Source organism: Eleginops maclovinus, chromosome 6 (assembly GCF_036324505.1).
Source record: "Eleginops maclovinus isolate JMC-PN-2008 ecotype Puerto Natales chromosome 6, JC_Emac_rtc_rv5, whole genome shotgun sequence".
NCBI classification, from domain to species: domain Eukaryota; kingdom Metazoa; phylum Chordata; class Actinopteri; order Perciformes; family Eleginopidae; genus Eleginops; species Eleginops maclovinus.
In genome coordinates, this window is record NC_086354.1 from 16,579,862 (window position 1) to 16,595,078 (window position 15,217).

General features: G+C 39.8%; 1 protein-coding gene across 4 annotated transcripts; it reads right to left on the bottom strand.

Annotated features, from left to right (window-relative positions):
- Nucleotides 1-819: 819 nt before the first annotated feature.
- rb1cc1 (RB1-inducible coiled-coil 1) lies at nt 820-13,215 on the bottom strand. Of its 4 annotated transcripts, none has more exons than XM_063886037.1 (23): nt 12,901-13,215; nt 11,794-11,926; nt 11,577-11,703; nt 11,298-11,468; nt 10,975-11,177; nt 10,337-10,766; nt 10,058-10,228; nt 9,790-9,974; nt 9,444-9,630; nt 8,696-8,777; nt 8,532-8,596; nt 8,328-8,431; nt 8,034-8,172; nt 6,010-7,937; nt 5,601-5,787; nt 4,696-4,804; nt 3,878-4,172; nt 3,217-3,268; nt 3,087-3,134; nt 2,609-2,667; nt 2,290-2,417; nt 1,965-2,035; nt 820-1,726 (listed from the first exon to the last, which is right to left on the bottom strand). In XM_063886037.1, exons 2-23 carry the CDS (start codon nt 11,862-11,864, stop codon nt 1,649-1,651), a joined length of 4,890 nt encoding a protein of 1,629 aa, XP_063742107.1. In that variant the 5' UTR covers nt 11,865-11,926; nt 12,901-13,215; the 3' UTR covers nt 820-1,648. The 4 variants fall into 4 exon arrangements, with proteins under 4 accessions (XP_063742107.1, XP_063742108.1, XP_063742106.1 ...); XM_063886038.1 differs by having other exon boundaries at nt 8,034-8,160; nt 12,896-13,215; XM_063886036.1 differs by having other exon boundaries at nt 12,896-13,215.
- Nucleotides 13,216-15,217: the final 2,002 nt, after the last annotated feature.

The following is a 15,217-nucleotide window of genomic DNA, read 5'->3' on the forward strand; positions in this document are numbered from 1 at the left end:
GACTACACATGGCAATGTTAAATCCCATTCAGCCTGATGAGAGTGACTCCCAGCAGCACTGAGCTCAGTGGGGGGTTGTAAACATTTACACTAAGAGCCTGTCCAGTGCACATGGTTGGTGCTTGCCAGCCACCTCGGTATCGAATGTTGTGTTGCATATTTTGTCATTCAGGCCTGTCCCGAAATTGTAGGAATCACACCATCAATTTATGAAGGAGCCATCCAAATGTGACAACAGGCTTATGCTAAATGGAGAAAATAGAGCTAAACATTGTTAAAACACCCCTAGACCCACATGGTAGAGAGTGCTCGGCAGAGAGCTGCTATGCTCCCCGCTGTGAACTGGGAAAGTGATGTTGGTGGGCTTCCTTCTCCATGAGGGCCGCATCGTTCTTGGGCCCCGATTTGAAGCCTTTTTGAAGTCTGTTTCCTGCAGCAGCGTGCCAACATTAATGTTTCCACAAAAGCAAAAACGCTAAATCAAATGAATACACTATACTGTGCTATTCCACATTGACTCCTGAATCCCCAAGAACATTTAAAAGCATAATTTAAAAAAGTACTTATCTTATATGTCCTGAAAGTCACTTTTTTTTATCATTTAAAAACAACAGCCTTTAATAAAATGATTCATTAGTTAATACAGGCAGCTTTTCATGAAAATTGGAAAATGTCTGCTGGTGTAATAAATCATTTTTTGTCCATGAACCGGGAATCATTTTCACACCCTAATTATTATAAGGGTTAGTTAAATAGCGTTATTGCATATAATTCATGAATATACAACACAAAAAATGGTCCAGGATAAAAACAGCAGAATATGTTTGGGATCAATCCTTTATTGTTTCAAAACTCTATCTTTTACAATACAGTCATTTATTGTTACATGTGTGTTTAATGGGTAATGTACAATGTCTCCTGATAATGAAACACAGTCACAACGTGTTCCTTTCTACATATCCATATTCTATGATAGTGAGAAGTTTGTGCTGATATATTTACTTAGTTCTGACAGCTCAATTAACTTCCCTTTTCAAATCAACTAAAGCATTTGTTTTTGAAAGTGCATTTCAAGGATTGCAAAGACGACTGTCCGCATCAGTCCGCCATAATGTACATTTCAGTATCGACAGAGGGCCACACTGCTTTGTGAGTAACAAACAGCATTAACTACATTTCCAACTACAACATTTATCTGGATAAGTAAATCAAAGAAAATATATCAATATGCATGCCATGAACATTCCTCCATAAACATTTATAATAAATGTATATTTTTATTTTATTATGCTGATAATGACACAGTATTTTCCACAAAAGGACAAATGCTGATAATGAAAACTAATATTTAACATCCAAATTTTGTTCAATTTTACACACAGGTCAAATGGCAAAATGCCACAGTGTAACGGGCCATGCCCTAATAAAGTTAAAAGCATTTGGTCCACAATAACAAATCTGGGTTTAAAGAAAACAAAGAGGTGGTGGCAGGTGGGACTTTGAACTGAAACTGATGATATCATGATGATCTTCTTGAATTATGTCCGTATTTTAAGGTCTTTCGATTTTCAAGTTATGGATGATGATGTGAAGTTTCTGTTCGGAAATTAAGCAATATAAATATACATTTTAGCTCATTACTTGGCTATTATACTTTTCTGTTCCAGGGAACAGCTTTCACTCTGTAGAACTTGGTTCCTAAAGGAACCTTGAACCTGTTCTGGGCCTAGTGAAGGAAAGGAGACAAGGAAAGAAAGCTTGGTCAGGTTAAAAACGTGACAGCATGAATATATCAGAATAACTGACACAGATCAATTCAAATAAATTATTATATAACCAGTGTGGATACGTCACCAAAAAACATGATTTCCAAGAAAACTGTGAATTTGTGTGTACATCGGTTCTTAAATATTCATTTCATTAAACATACAAGAACAATCCCTTGTCCCTGGTAAATTCAGTACCTTTTTTGCTTGGCAATATTCCTTCTCCATCACCTTTCCAAGAACCCACGGCCGTCTTGTAGTCCCTGATGCTAAACAACAAATCAATGGACTTGTTAAACATATAAACACACTCAACAACAACAAAGCATTTTATGTGTGTAATAAAGTTAACACATAAAATATAGCAAAATCATAAAACTGTCATAAATACAGTATCATTGTTTGACATTAAAATATGCTTTCTACGTGAAATCTAATCAACAAATCTCACTTTTACATTTTTATTCAATTAGTTATTTTAAATATCCTCCTCGTGGTCACAGGACATGTGGGTGTAGCTGACCTGGCTTGAGGTCCAGTGCAGTGAGAGACTCTGAGTGGAGGAAGTAGAGGGTGGGACCGACGGTGAACAGCACGTAGTTGTCATGCCTTTCATCCAGGATGATGAGAACCAAATCGCCTACCTGGAAACTGAACACAAAGACACACAAAGGGATGATGACACGACTTGTGCAAACTGGTAACAAAAAACACATTAACGTAATTATACAGTAATGTGTTTAATTACACCGCATGTAATGATGGTCAGAGTTTTAGCTCAAAACAATAACTGCTAAAAATCACAAAAGGCCATGTGTGTGTTTTTAATTATATTCACTTACTCTCTGATGGCGATTTTGTCTGAATGCCGTGACGACACAGACGACATGCTTTGAGACATCTACAAAGGAAAGGATTAAGGCAACGTTACAAGTGTTACACTGAAGGGTTAACGCCGGCTAGAAATGACTTCTAAACATTTGTCATGCTGGGAATTTTCAAGAAATAGACTTAGTAATAAGTATTAGCACTTTAACCCAATTAACAGCATAATACTCAGAGTTCGTTTTCCTTTGTGAATCAAACAAAGGTAATTAACTTGCAAGTATATTTTCAACTTTCAATATGTGTAACATTTGAACTGAACACTTCAGATTTAGTTTTGTTTCACTGAAATGTATTTCTGTACAATCACAAATGACACTAGTAATTATTTTTCCTTCAGTGAGCTCTTTGGCCTGGGTCAGGATTGTACTCTTTGATGCTACTGCCACCAAGTGGAGCAGCTGTGACATAACACAGAGATAATAAATGACTGACCAGTCTTTGACTGAGGCGCTTGTTTTCTTCTTCCTTCATGTGTAAAGTCTGAAACATATATCAGATTGATTAAAGAGAGGAGAAACACCCAGAAACAAAGAGTCTCTAAAGATGCACAGAGTACATTTACCCTCTCCAGCAAGAGGATCCGCTGCTTCTCCTCTGACATCAGGAGGTTATCACTACAAGAAAGAAAACAGAAGATTATTGACGAAGGTCCTATGAAAAATGTTTTGTGTGGGTTCTCATTTCTGAGGCATTTTCTGTTTAAAGTAATGAATGTGAAACTTACACTGTCTGTTCCTAGCCTGCCTTCTTCACACTGTCAAATGTCCTTCCTGTCCATCCATTTATGGCTATTTAACACAACAACCTTTTAAACCTTCCTCAAGAACACAAATACCTTGTTCTGTCAGTGAAGGCATCATAGTATCAGATTGAAACTGCACTGAAGATGAATACTGACTGTGGTAATTCAGTTTACACTCACTACAGCCTCTTGAAAACTGTCAGCTTTCTGCAGTACGCTGATCTCTTGAGCTTCATGTAAACAAGAAACAAGCGACAATTGTGCGTTTCTCCTCTACACAGATTGCACTCAGTGAACTATGAAGAACTCCCTGACCCCACTGTAAAGCACAGCCATTAATCAGGTTAAGGCGATGCATTTAAATGTGTTGCCTTTATTTTTCTTCCCTGAAATTGTTGTGTGTAAACATGGAACCACATCAGGAGAAATCACCATCCAACACTGCATCTCACATAATGTTTATTGGAGTAAGGATGCTTACTGGACTGACACCATGCTGGCTTCCACTGCTGAATCGATCTGTTCGTCATCTCCAATGGCTGCTACAGAGGCCAATCTGTCAGTTTCAGACAGAGGCTCAGAGGTAAAAGCCCCAGCCATAGGCGGAGCTCGAGCTGCAGCTCCTGCGGCTTCTGGGGTCTCCCGAGCCGAGTGGTGAGGAGTGAAGAAGGCAGAGGAGACCATGGCGGTGCTGCGCATGCGGTTCAGCTCCTCCTCCAAGTGTTTCTTCTCCTGCATGACACTAGCTCGGTCCTCTGAGAGCTTCTCGATCAGAGCTGCAAAAAGTCGAATGAGTAAGAAACAGCATGCCAATACGTAACATAAAACCTGAAACATGGCTGTTATAATATTTATTTATGGCTCTTTTTTGTTTGTATTAAATGAATCATTATTAATCAGAATCATTTTAGTTGCAGTAGTTCTCTATGCTTTTATTTTGAAGGAAGTTTTGAACACTCTGATTTGAGCACCTGGTTATTATTGTATAGTAAACACAGGAGGCGGTGGGTTAGGCACACCAGTTTGAGCATTTGATTTTTACCAGGAGAGACAAGGAAAGGCGAAAGGTGTTAATGGAATACAAGAAAAAATAAACCGGACAAAGATGACATTACTGGCCTGGACATTTTTCCTGCGTTAAGATTACTGTTGCCCAAGCAGCAGTTTTAGTTTAAGTTACATTTCTATTTTATTGCCGATACAATGGCTGTTGCTAATTATTGGCAGTCAGTAGTAGAGACACTTCCTTTCCTTAAAGATGATCCTCCTCTCGAAGCGCTCAGTGTTTACAGCACTCACCTTTGTCCTTCTCCTGCTGTTGGGTGACATTCCTTAACTCCTCTGTGAGCTCGTTTATAATCTGCTCCTTCTTCAGCTTCTCTCGGGTTAGAACGGTGTTGAAGTTGGTCTGAAAAAAAAACACAAAGCAAAAATACATTCAGAGATTTAAGGTTAACAGGCGTTTTTGTTGCTACAGGGAATTCGGCGTGATGATTTAGGGTAATGTCTCGTAATTGCTATCAAAGCAGATCACCTGGCAGCCATTGGAGTTACAATTGTTTTGTTGATTTATATTGATTTGTTAGATTCATAACCCTAACCGATGTCTGATCCCTTCACCAGTTATTAAACCCAGTAACAAAACATAAACACATCTAAAATGTAATTATGTGGGCTCAATTGTTATTCCAAAATATCGTAAACACGCTGTATTGTGTAATGTGTCGACAAAACAAAACTCTTATCAGCTTAAGCTGTGAGGGGAGGGGTAACAGAGAACTCCAGAACCACCAAAACAGTGCTTCAGAAAGCTCTTTGTAATCAATAAGAGACAAAACATCAAACTTTTCCTAGGTAAGAGCAAGTGAGCAATTTGAGAGACGTAAATACACTCTTTCTGAGGCCACTGGGGGATCTTTTGCATAAAGAAATCCAATGAACGAAATATTGATCTGTTGATGTGTAAGGGAAAACTTGAATTGATTGTAAGAGGCTGAGAGTGACGCTGTCAATATCTATTAGACATTTAAGTCAAGTACTCACTGTTACACTGTAGTACAATGTCAATCCGCATGGTGTATAGCGGTGATTCGGCACGGCTTCAATGTAGTTCAAAGCGATCTACTGTACATTCTTTTACACAGCAACTAGATACATATTTAGCTACCAGATATTTTCTACTACAGCCTGAGGAAAATACAAACCTGCTGCTCTGCGATTAGTGATGTCTTGAGGTTCTGCATCTCCTCATTCTTCTTTTTCTCCAGGAGCTCCATCTGAGACTGCAGGGAGGCCCTCTCCTGCTGCAGCCGCTCTTGCAGTGCAGAGTCGAGAGACAGAGGGGCTCCGGCATCTGTCGGGCCCTCAGCTTGCAGCGGCAACCCTTCATCCCTGAAAGGCACACAAAAAAAAAAGAGTTGTATTATTTGGATAGGCAAGCAAAGACAAATAAATGTTTATTCTCAATTAACAGCAAATAAGATTGTTTACTTATCCAACCCCACATGTTTGTGTCATTTAAATGCTAGGAGATTAAAAGAATCCAAACTCCATTCAGTTCTCACTTTAAAAACTTGATTTATTTATGTGGTGCCATTTTAGTCAAACACTTACCTCTTGGAGGATTGTGTCTCATGCAGCTCAGCCTCGAGCTGTTTTATTTTCTCTGTCAGTCTCTTCTCCATTTCCTCCTTCTGCTGCTCCATATCTTTAAAGGCATCTTGTGATTTAACCTCAGAGGCCTGTTCCTTTTCCAACTCTTCCTCCATTGCTTGTCTGACCTGCTCTAGTTGTTTGGAGAGCAGGTCGTTTTCTGCCTGCAAACTGCCGATAACGCTCCTCAACTCTTGCTCCTGATCCTGGAAACTCCTGGACTGCTTTTCTTGTTCTTCACTCAGAGCAGCAGCTTGCTGGTCCGATTCCTGCCTGAGTTTGTGTTGCTGCTCGGCGTGGTTCTTCTCAGCGGCTTCGGTTTGGCGCTGTAGGGAGGCGAGCTCGTTGCGCAAACAGATGATCTCCTCGTCGTGTCTGTCCACCAGCTCGGAGATGCAGTTGTCCTTCTCGTCCCTCATCATACTTCTCAGCTCTGCCAGGCCCACTTCATGCTCCTCATTCTTGACATGAAGCTGTTGTTTCATGACTGCCAGCTCTTCACTCAGGGCTACAGTTGCAGCGTCTACCTGGGACGTCACAGTTTCTGCCTGCTGCGACTTGGTCTCCTCAAATAAGAGCCTCAGCTCTTCAGTCTCCGACTCTTTGAGGGCAAGCTCCACCTCTACTTTGCAGCGGAGTTCTGCGAGCTCAGTAACACGAGCCTCCAGGTCTTTCATTTGGTTTTCCTTCTCTTTCAGTGTAGCGGCATGATGATCAGCAGTCTCAATTAACTTTGCACTGTTTTCAGCCGCCAGATGTTTCAGAGCCTCCTGGTTATCCTTGGTGAGGGTCTCCAGTTTGTCTGCATGTTCCTGCTTCATTTTGTCCTCCATCTGCTTCAAATGGGACTGCTCGACAACTTCCAACTCCTGCCGGATCTTCTGCTGGCTACGTTCAATCTCAAAGTGCAGATTCTCCAGCTGGCTGGTCAGAGAGTCTTTTGAAGCTGACAGTGTCTTGATCTCTTCAATCTGCTCGCCGATCATCTGCTCCAGATTTTTGATCCTACCCGTCTGATTACCCTCCGTTTCAACCCATCGCTCTTTCTCATTCTCCAGCTGAGTCAGTTCTTTCTCTTTGCGCTCCATATGCCCTTCCAGCTCCAGCATTGCGTGCTGGACATCTCTGACAATATTCTGGTTTACTTGGTTTTCCTCCGTTAGTGTTTGCACTTGCTTCTCGAGCTCTTGTCGCAGGGAGAGAAGCTCGCTTTCATGCTGCTCCTTTAGCTCCAGCTTGTGGATCTCACAGATGTTGTCCACAATAGTGCGCACCTCTGTGGACATATTCCTCAAAACAAAACCAAAGTCCTGCTGTTCTTTTAAAACCACACCTCTCAAGTGATGGAGGTCCTCCTTTACACTTCTAAAGTTGGAATGGGACTCCTCTGCAGCAGAACGGTACTTGTCAATTTCTTGTTTGAGGACAATGATCCTCGAGTTCTCCCTCTCTAGTATAGTGGTGTCCTGCATACGTTTGTTGTCAATAGCGTTGATGACTGAAGAGTACAGCGACTCCCCCATCATCTCGGGACTTGTAGGGTCACTGGTTGGGTTTGGAGAGGTCAAGTTCACTTCGATCACAAACTCGTTGACAGCGGACATGAAGTCAGATTCAGGGCTCTCTGCTAGAGAGTCCAAGTCAAGGGAGCCCTGCTGCAGGACGGGGTCCATGTTCGGGTGGCCGATGGTTTCAAAGTCGAATGTTTGCGCATCTATGCTGTCTGGGGACAAGTCCTCCAGAGGAGCTGGGACGGGAACATGTAGGGGCTGGCAGCTGGGTCCCTGAAGGTTAAGAGAGGAAGGGGTTTTGGGGGATCTTGGTGTCGAGGACCCTGGCATGCTTCCAGACTGCGGGGTCAACACAGATGATCTCTGGCTGTAGGATGTCTGCAAAGACAGGAAGATGAAGACATAGGGCCATTAGGTATAAGAACCACTGATTAAGTAAACACAGATAAAGTTTGTTGATAAAGCTGTTTTTACCCTTTGTTCATTTAGCAGGTCAGTAATAGTTTGAGACATCTCATCCACACTCTGTGCAGCTTTGACCAGCTGGTGAAGCGTCTCTACGTGTCGATTTAAGGGCTCGAAATCACACATTGTTGGGACCCTGGAGGGAAAACTATTAAATTAGGAATGACAAAAAGTCTTCGATTATTCTACAGAAAAACGCATGAATGGAATCCAACCAAATAAATGTGATATAATTGTGTACACAAACTTCCAAATGTATGTTTTGATTTGTCACGTTAAGATAGTTCTAGTAGCGTAACTTACAGAAGGAAAGGCTGCACTTCTGTAGGACAACAAGATTTCAAGTACTGCAGGTCATCAACTGAGATGTCTGGAAGTTCGTCGTCAAACCTTCTGGGCTTTCGTGTCTAGAAACAAAAAAAAGCAGGCAAAAAATTAGACCATTTCAAATACAGTGGAGATAAACTACACGAGAATACCAAAGTGATCAAATTGATTATAGCTTACACAAAATGATGTTGGAGGCCATGAGTCGAGTCCTCTGAACAAACGATTTCTGAGGAAAGACTTCCCTGAAAGGAAATAAGATAATAGATAAAACTCTGCTGCTGGTTGTATTTCATGTGTTATTTTGAAAGCAAATGGTGCTCTAAAATGACAGAAACACTTACTAAAGAGTTTTCCAAAGGACTCCCTTTTGAACTTCTCCGCCTCATACAGTCGTTTCCCATCCTTGACAAGTGCATAAGCCCACTGAAAAGATTGATAAACGAGATTTGAATACAACAACGTAATTAATGTTGTTTGTGATAATCAGTATATTCTAATATTACTATACTGTTTTCCCCTGCAATTTTCCCTACCGTGATTCAAAAAAAGTATACAAACAATATCCTATTATCCCTACCAATTAAAATAATATGTATGGTCTTCTCAGAGGGGAATCTGTTCAAGACACTAGCTTACTGTAATTGACAACTATAGTAAAATAAACAAATCAGCCCAATAAAAAGGACAAATGCAAATGCACCAAAAATTGCATTACTGGCTTCCAACTATTTCCCACACGATTTAGCCACAGCAGACACGATGAATGAAAGCGTAATATAGCCGCAGCAGCTTTCTACATTTTCACATAGCTGATTAAGATTTAGCCTTATGCTGATGCAATGGCAGTAGCCATCAATATTGCAACTCCTTAACAACCACTCTATCACTAAATAGGAAGTCCCATGTGAAAGGTCTAGACCAGTTCCATTTCTGGAAAAGGTACAAGACCACAATCCCATTTTATTTTGTGAGCACAGTCGCATATTATCACCAATTAAAGCATAAAACACACCCGAAAACTCTACATTCAGTTAGGCAAAAGAGCTCCCCTCTTTGAATCACTTTGTCTGAACTGCATTTAGCACTGACCTCTCTGTAGTGACGCATAAACATTTTTCGCCTGACAACCTCCACCACCGCCAAGCAGTACATCTGGGGCACAGTGCTGAGGGCCTCCACCACCCTCACTCTTTCCATCAACTCTGTCAGAAGTCTGAGTAGAGCCTGAAGCTTCTCCCCATCCTGGTCCGCATGAAGCATCACGTAACAGCACCATCTAATGCAAAATCATAAGCACCGTAAAAATTGTAAACATGGTTCTCTTGACTTTTTTAAAGCAGTTAGTCTAAATTAAATGGAACAATCCAAAAGGCCTATGTAAAGAACTCTATGAATTGTTGAACAAACACATTGAGGAAGTGTTTTTTTGTTTTACTTGAGTCGGACTTGAAGGTTGTTTGCAAGTTCTTGTTTGGCAGTGGTGCACTTTTTCTTAATGTCGAGCAGCTTCCTGTGGTTGTTCAGCATGATCATCAGCTGGTTGGTGTGACTCAGACACAAGTCAGGCAGAACAGATGTATCCTTCAGGTTTTCAGCCCTCTTCTGGTTGGCCAAAAATCCCTGCAAGAGATAACATGGAAGTATAGTTGGGATGAAGAATTCAGAAAGTCATTAACATCAACAGTGTTCATCTGTTTACGTACCTGAGCGAGTTCTTTCTGTTCATTCACCAGCTTCTTACAGCTTGCAATCATTTGGTCAAGAGCATACAACCTGTCCTCGAGCCCCTTGATGGCTTTCATGTTTTGATTATCTAGCTTGGCAATTGTGTCACGACAATCTGTCAGGAATGGTTGAATTATCCGAGGATCAAGCTGAAAGAAACAACACTTGAGTAAAGACTTGGGACTTTTTAAGACAAAATGAACATGACACATTTAAAACACTGTTATGACATGTTTATTCATACATCTGTGACTCACCCTATTGATGGAGTCAAAGCATTTCCTCACAACAGATTCCACATCATTGGGTCTGTCTTGCACGTTGATCCAGTCTAATAATGTGACATTGAAGCATGACGGGTTGGTAAGCTCTGCAACATCATCATCGTCATCGTCATCATCTAATAGCGCAGATCTAAGCCCACCACTGTCAGTCATTTCATTTGTTTCCTGGTCTCCAGTTGGCTGACTTGTGGCATTCCCTGAAGCAGAGAAGGACGCTGATGACTTGGAGGGCCGCTGTGCATCCGTTGGGCAGAGCACAGAGTCTGTGGATTTCTCTTCTTCTGTCTCATCTGAATCCTTTCCTGGGGTGGGGCTGGACTTCTCCATGCTCTCTTTGTAACTGTGTCTTGTTAAACATTCCAGCAGAGGTATTCTCGCCATTACCGAAACTGATGTCCCTAACCTGCAATCGAAAAATAATGTGCATCAAGACGTATTTCATCATGCCCAATTCCTAATAACTGGAATTTATTAATTGTTATTTCCTTTTTTTTAATTGAGCTAACATTTTGATATAATACAAGTCTTTATTCTAAGCAAATGCAATATGCAGTTACTTTTATATAACATTCAAAAATTACGAAATATAATTTCTCCTTGCCAACACTTACTTTGAAAGTTTAACCTTAATTTGTTCCAAGTCATGTTGATAATTTGCATATGAAGAGTCAAATTTCATGAGCAACTTCTGGTAAGACAGAGTGCAATCGTCCAGATTAGCCATGATGGCAGCCCAGCCTTGGTGTTGAAGGTGTTCATCATGAACCAACCGCTCACAGAAAGAGCAAAGCTTCTTGGCAACTTCAAACATTTCCTGCAAAACAAATACCAAAGTCAGGTCAAGTAGGGACATTTCCATAGTCAAAGGGGTTGTATACAAGGATCGCATATGACAGGCAAAAATTGCAGAGTAGCTTCATAAAATAACAATTACCAGAGCAAGTTGTGTTCGTGAGGCAACAGTGTGAAAGACAGCTGGCATCAATAGAGACTCTTCCACTTTAACCTGAATCTCACTCTCAATCGAGAAGGTGGTTTTAGGGATCGTTGGATCCCTGTCACACAAGATCATCTCTTTGTTGAACAGAAATATGGGGTTTGTTTCCTAAAGATCAGCAGAAAAACATTAGTAGTCAGGCATGTTTTCACATATGCAACCTGTATACCTTTAAAGGCAAACAAAAACACTCAAAAATAAATTGTATACACTTACAGTGCCAGCACTGTAACTGCAGACCCTTCTCTCTGCAGCCATACATTCCCCTCCATTGACAACAAGGACTTGATGTTGGATTGCAATCTTGTATTTGGCTTGGATGGCATGTTTAAGCTCCAGGACACTTCAGACAAAAGAAAAATGTATTTAGGTCACAACAGTCATGACATATTGACCACTATTTCTGAGTAGTATTGGTAAAATGCTCTCTTACGTTTGGACAGCAAGATCAGTGTCAAATGTCAATGTGCTGCCATTGTTGACCTGGAACACATACAACTTCATGTTGAATCTCCCAGAGTTCTTTGCATTTGCCTATCTCGCTCATTTAGTCATACGAGGCCAACCTGTGAAAAAAAAAGAACACAACATGATATCTGATAAAATCCTGATTTACTTTTTACAGTTCTAGTAAGTTTTACTTGCTACCATTTAATGAGTTCTGCTGAGCCGTAATGCTGCCACTCAACTCAAACCACAATGAGATAAAGCTACTTTGATTGATACCTTTGCTGTATATATGTATAATTAAGTTTAAGGATATAATTATCCTAGTCTGTTTCCTTACATATTTTTAAAAAATCACATTACAAAAGAACATCTCATAGTATTCCCCCAAACGTGTAAGGTACATGCAATCTAGTGTCTTCTGAACAACTAGCTCAGTTAGCTGAGTCACCCTGTCGTTGATTTCTGAAAACACTCAAGTTTTAACATCCAATAAGTCACGTAATATGTTGTTCTAATGCAAAACAAAGGCTTACTTTCAAGACAGAAGCACATAGTTTACATGTTTTATGTCTATCTGGTGAGACTTCTTCGGTGATAAAATACCGAGTTATACATGTAACAGTACAGAGTTATCGCTTATCAACCAGCAAACGTTAACTGTTTATGTTTACCAGCTAAATTTGGTTGGTTAGCTGGTTGCCGTTAATAACAGTGTGCACGTCCGCGGACCTCGTATCAATAAAGGTTACTAGAGATCAAATGTTTCCTGTTAATAGGACTGAAAATACTGACACTTATCCATTTCTGTGACCCTCGAGGCCTCCAGTTAGTCATGGTTACAGTGTCAAAGAAGGGACCACCAGCAGCTGCTAGCAAGCTACATGGCCAATAACAACCCGCAGACTAAGCTAACTGGCTATTAGCTAACACAGCTGTCAGGCTAGCGCAGGATTCCTAACGTCGATTAATTTGACAAATGTAATAAGATTAGCCACAATAGCAAACATCACCAGCGTATACTTATATTGATACAAGGATGAAATTCAGTATTGAATTAATTAAATGAAAGAATTCCTTGTCGTTACCTTACTTTGCTCGCATCTCACTGTTCTTGGTCTCCACCTCTCCTAGGCGATACGGCTAGCTAAAAAGCTAGCAATAGAGCTAGCTAGCTAACCTGTTCAAGCTTGGTATACATAGAGCTAGCTTGGCTAACGTTAGCCAGACTACACCAGACTACAATAATGTGTCAACCATGGCTGATTGCACAGATCAAACGTATGGATGTAAAATATATATCTAATTTGACAAACTACAGCCGAGATGATGTAACAGACGGGCAAAACCACCAGTTGTTTATCTCAGGTAGCTAACTACGCTAACACCCTCTCAGTCTGTTTTGTTGTTGTCATCTGCTGATGGGCGTTACGTAGACGATCGCTCAGAAGGTACCCATCCGAAAGCCAGCGTAACACATATTTTTGCAAACTAATGATCTAACTACTCATATATATATATTAATGTATTTTTACCCTACAGTACCGTACCTTAAATGCTGAATGTTGATGTTTTTGCAATTGTTTACACATCTAAAACTCTCGTTTAAAACATGTTTACATTTGAATATAACTATGTAAATGACGTTTCTGCCTCATCCACTACCTTCAATAAGCATAAATAATGACATCATTGCATATTTCACTATACTTCAATTATAATTATGTAATTACTATTCTAAGTTGAATTAAAACGTGTTTAATGTTAATATATATTTAAACTAATGTTTTAAAAAAATAATAGATAAATAGAGAATGTTTTTATTTGTCTTTTAAAATAAATAAGAATTCAGAGACAGAATCTATACTTTACATCTTTTTTTTAACAGTATACAATATATGTTAAGTGTTTTAATATATGTATTCTTAGTCATAGTGTTTGTGTTGCATTCAAGACCTAAAAACATACAGTGATTCATAAAGTAAATAAAAAAGGTGCACGCCAGAGAATAAGTTCAAAAGATCCGGCTCTTCAAACTGTGTTGGGTTTCTCATCTGAATGTGCGTTCGTCACTGGACTCAAAGTGTATTCTGGGAAATTAAAGGAAAAAACGCTGTGGAGTATTTTGCTGCAACATGAGAAGGGGTGTGGTTAAGGCAAGGCTGCAGTGTGTGGAAGATCCTATTATGCTGCAGAGAGGAGGTAGTTTAGGGGTTGTCACTTGCATTACACATTTGCTTTTTCATTGTCATATATTCTTTGTCAGACATCTTTTAGGACCCAAAGCTGAACAGTCAGAAGCATCTATATAAAATCACCCTTGCAAATGATTTTAATCCTCTGTGAAACCACAAAGGAAGGTATATTAAATATAAGCAAACTTTTCGAGCGTCCTCACAAAAAATATAAACAGTTAATATCGTTTTTTTAGTGATACTTTATTATTCTAAGTAGGCTTTTGTCCTTTATCTGGCCCCTGAGTTGATTAAAGTTCGATTTGGCTTGATTTGATTATTGCTGACCACATTAATGGGCTGCTGTCATTCATCAAGCTTTTATTTCCCAAATGTGTCTTAAAGGAAAGCACACACGTATCTTATATATAATTTTTGATTGTCGGAATTGATTATATCCCATACTTATCCAAAATGTATAGGACATCATCTATTGAAATGAACAACTCTATCCCACATAGGCCTAAGTTCAATGATTAAAATGATGCTTTTACCTCCAATACACCTGCAAATATACAGGGCTAATAACCTTCCATGTATCTTTTGTGTTTGATACTCTTCTTCATTTGTTTTTATTAGTTTTCATTTAGATGGACTGACCCTTAAATCTTTTATTATACAAGCATCCAGTAGAAGTCACTGTTGCGCAATCAATTATTTTTACCCAAACACATCAAATGGAAACAAATGGGTGCAACCCTTTTCTTTCTCTTCTTATTATTAACACTCACGCCACCATATATAACTTCAGTCAAAACCTCTTGGAACAAAAAAAATCAAATGTGTTAACTACGGTTAACTCTTGTAAAGTACATGAAGTCATTGTACAAGAGGTCACTGTAACCCTTAGACAGGCTCCACTCCTGTGTTGTAACCTTGAGCTGCAGTGCACCAGTGTAAATAGAAAGCACTTCTCTAGCCAGAATCATGGTTTCAAATCCCAAAAAGTGCTTGTTTATTAGATGTCGGTGACAAAAATCTATAATAACCATGATATTATTACACAATATAAGTGCACGTTGGCTAAACTACATGGTAGATGTGCAAGTGTTAGTGTGTCTTTTGGTTGCCAAAAAGTCATTCCCAGACATAGAAATGAAACTATGTATTTGTGTTTAGTGACTTGAGTTGGTTAATAATAGACCCCAGTGAGCTCTGACACTCTTAAGGACCTAT

What these genes read in the sequence shown, in the direction of transcription:
- rb1cc1 (XM_063886037.1), bottom strand. Translation starts at nt 11,864, where the DNA reads ATGAAGTTGTATGTGTTCCAGGTCAACAATGGCAGCACATTGACATTT. An exon ending in ACCTGCTAAATGAACAAAGG is followed by an intron (nt 7,938 to 8,033) that starts GTAAAAACAGCT and finishes CTGTCTTTGCAG; the next exon opens with ACATCCTACAGCCAGAGATC. An exon ending in AGCGCCTCAGTCAAAGACTG is followed by an intron (nt 2,668 to 3,086) that starts GTCAGTCATTTA and finishes TTTCCTTTGTAG; the next exon opens with ATGTCTCAAAGCATGTCGTC.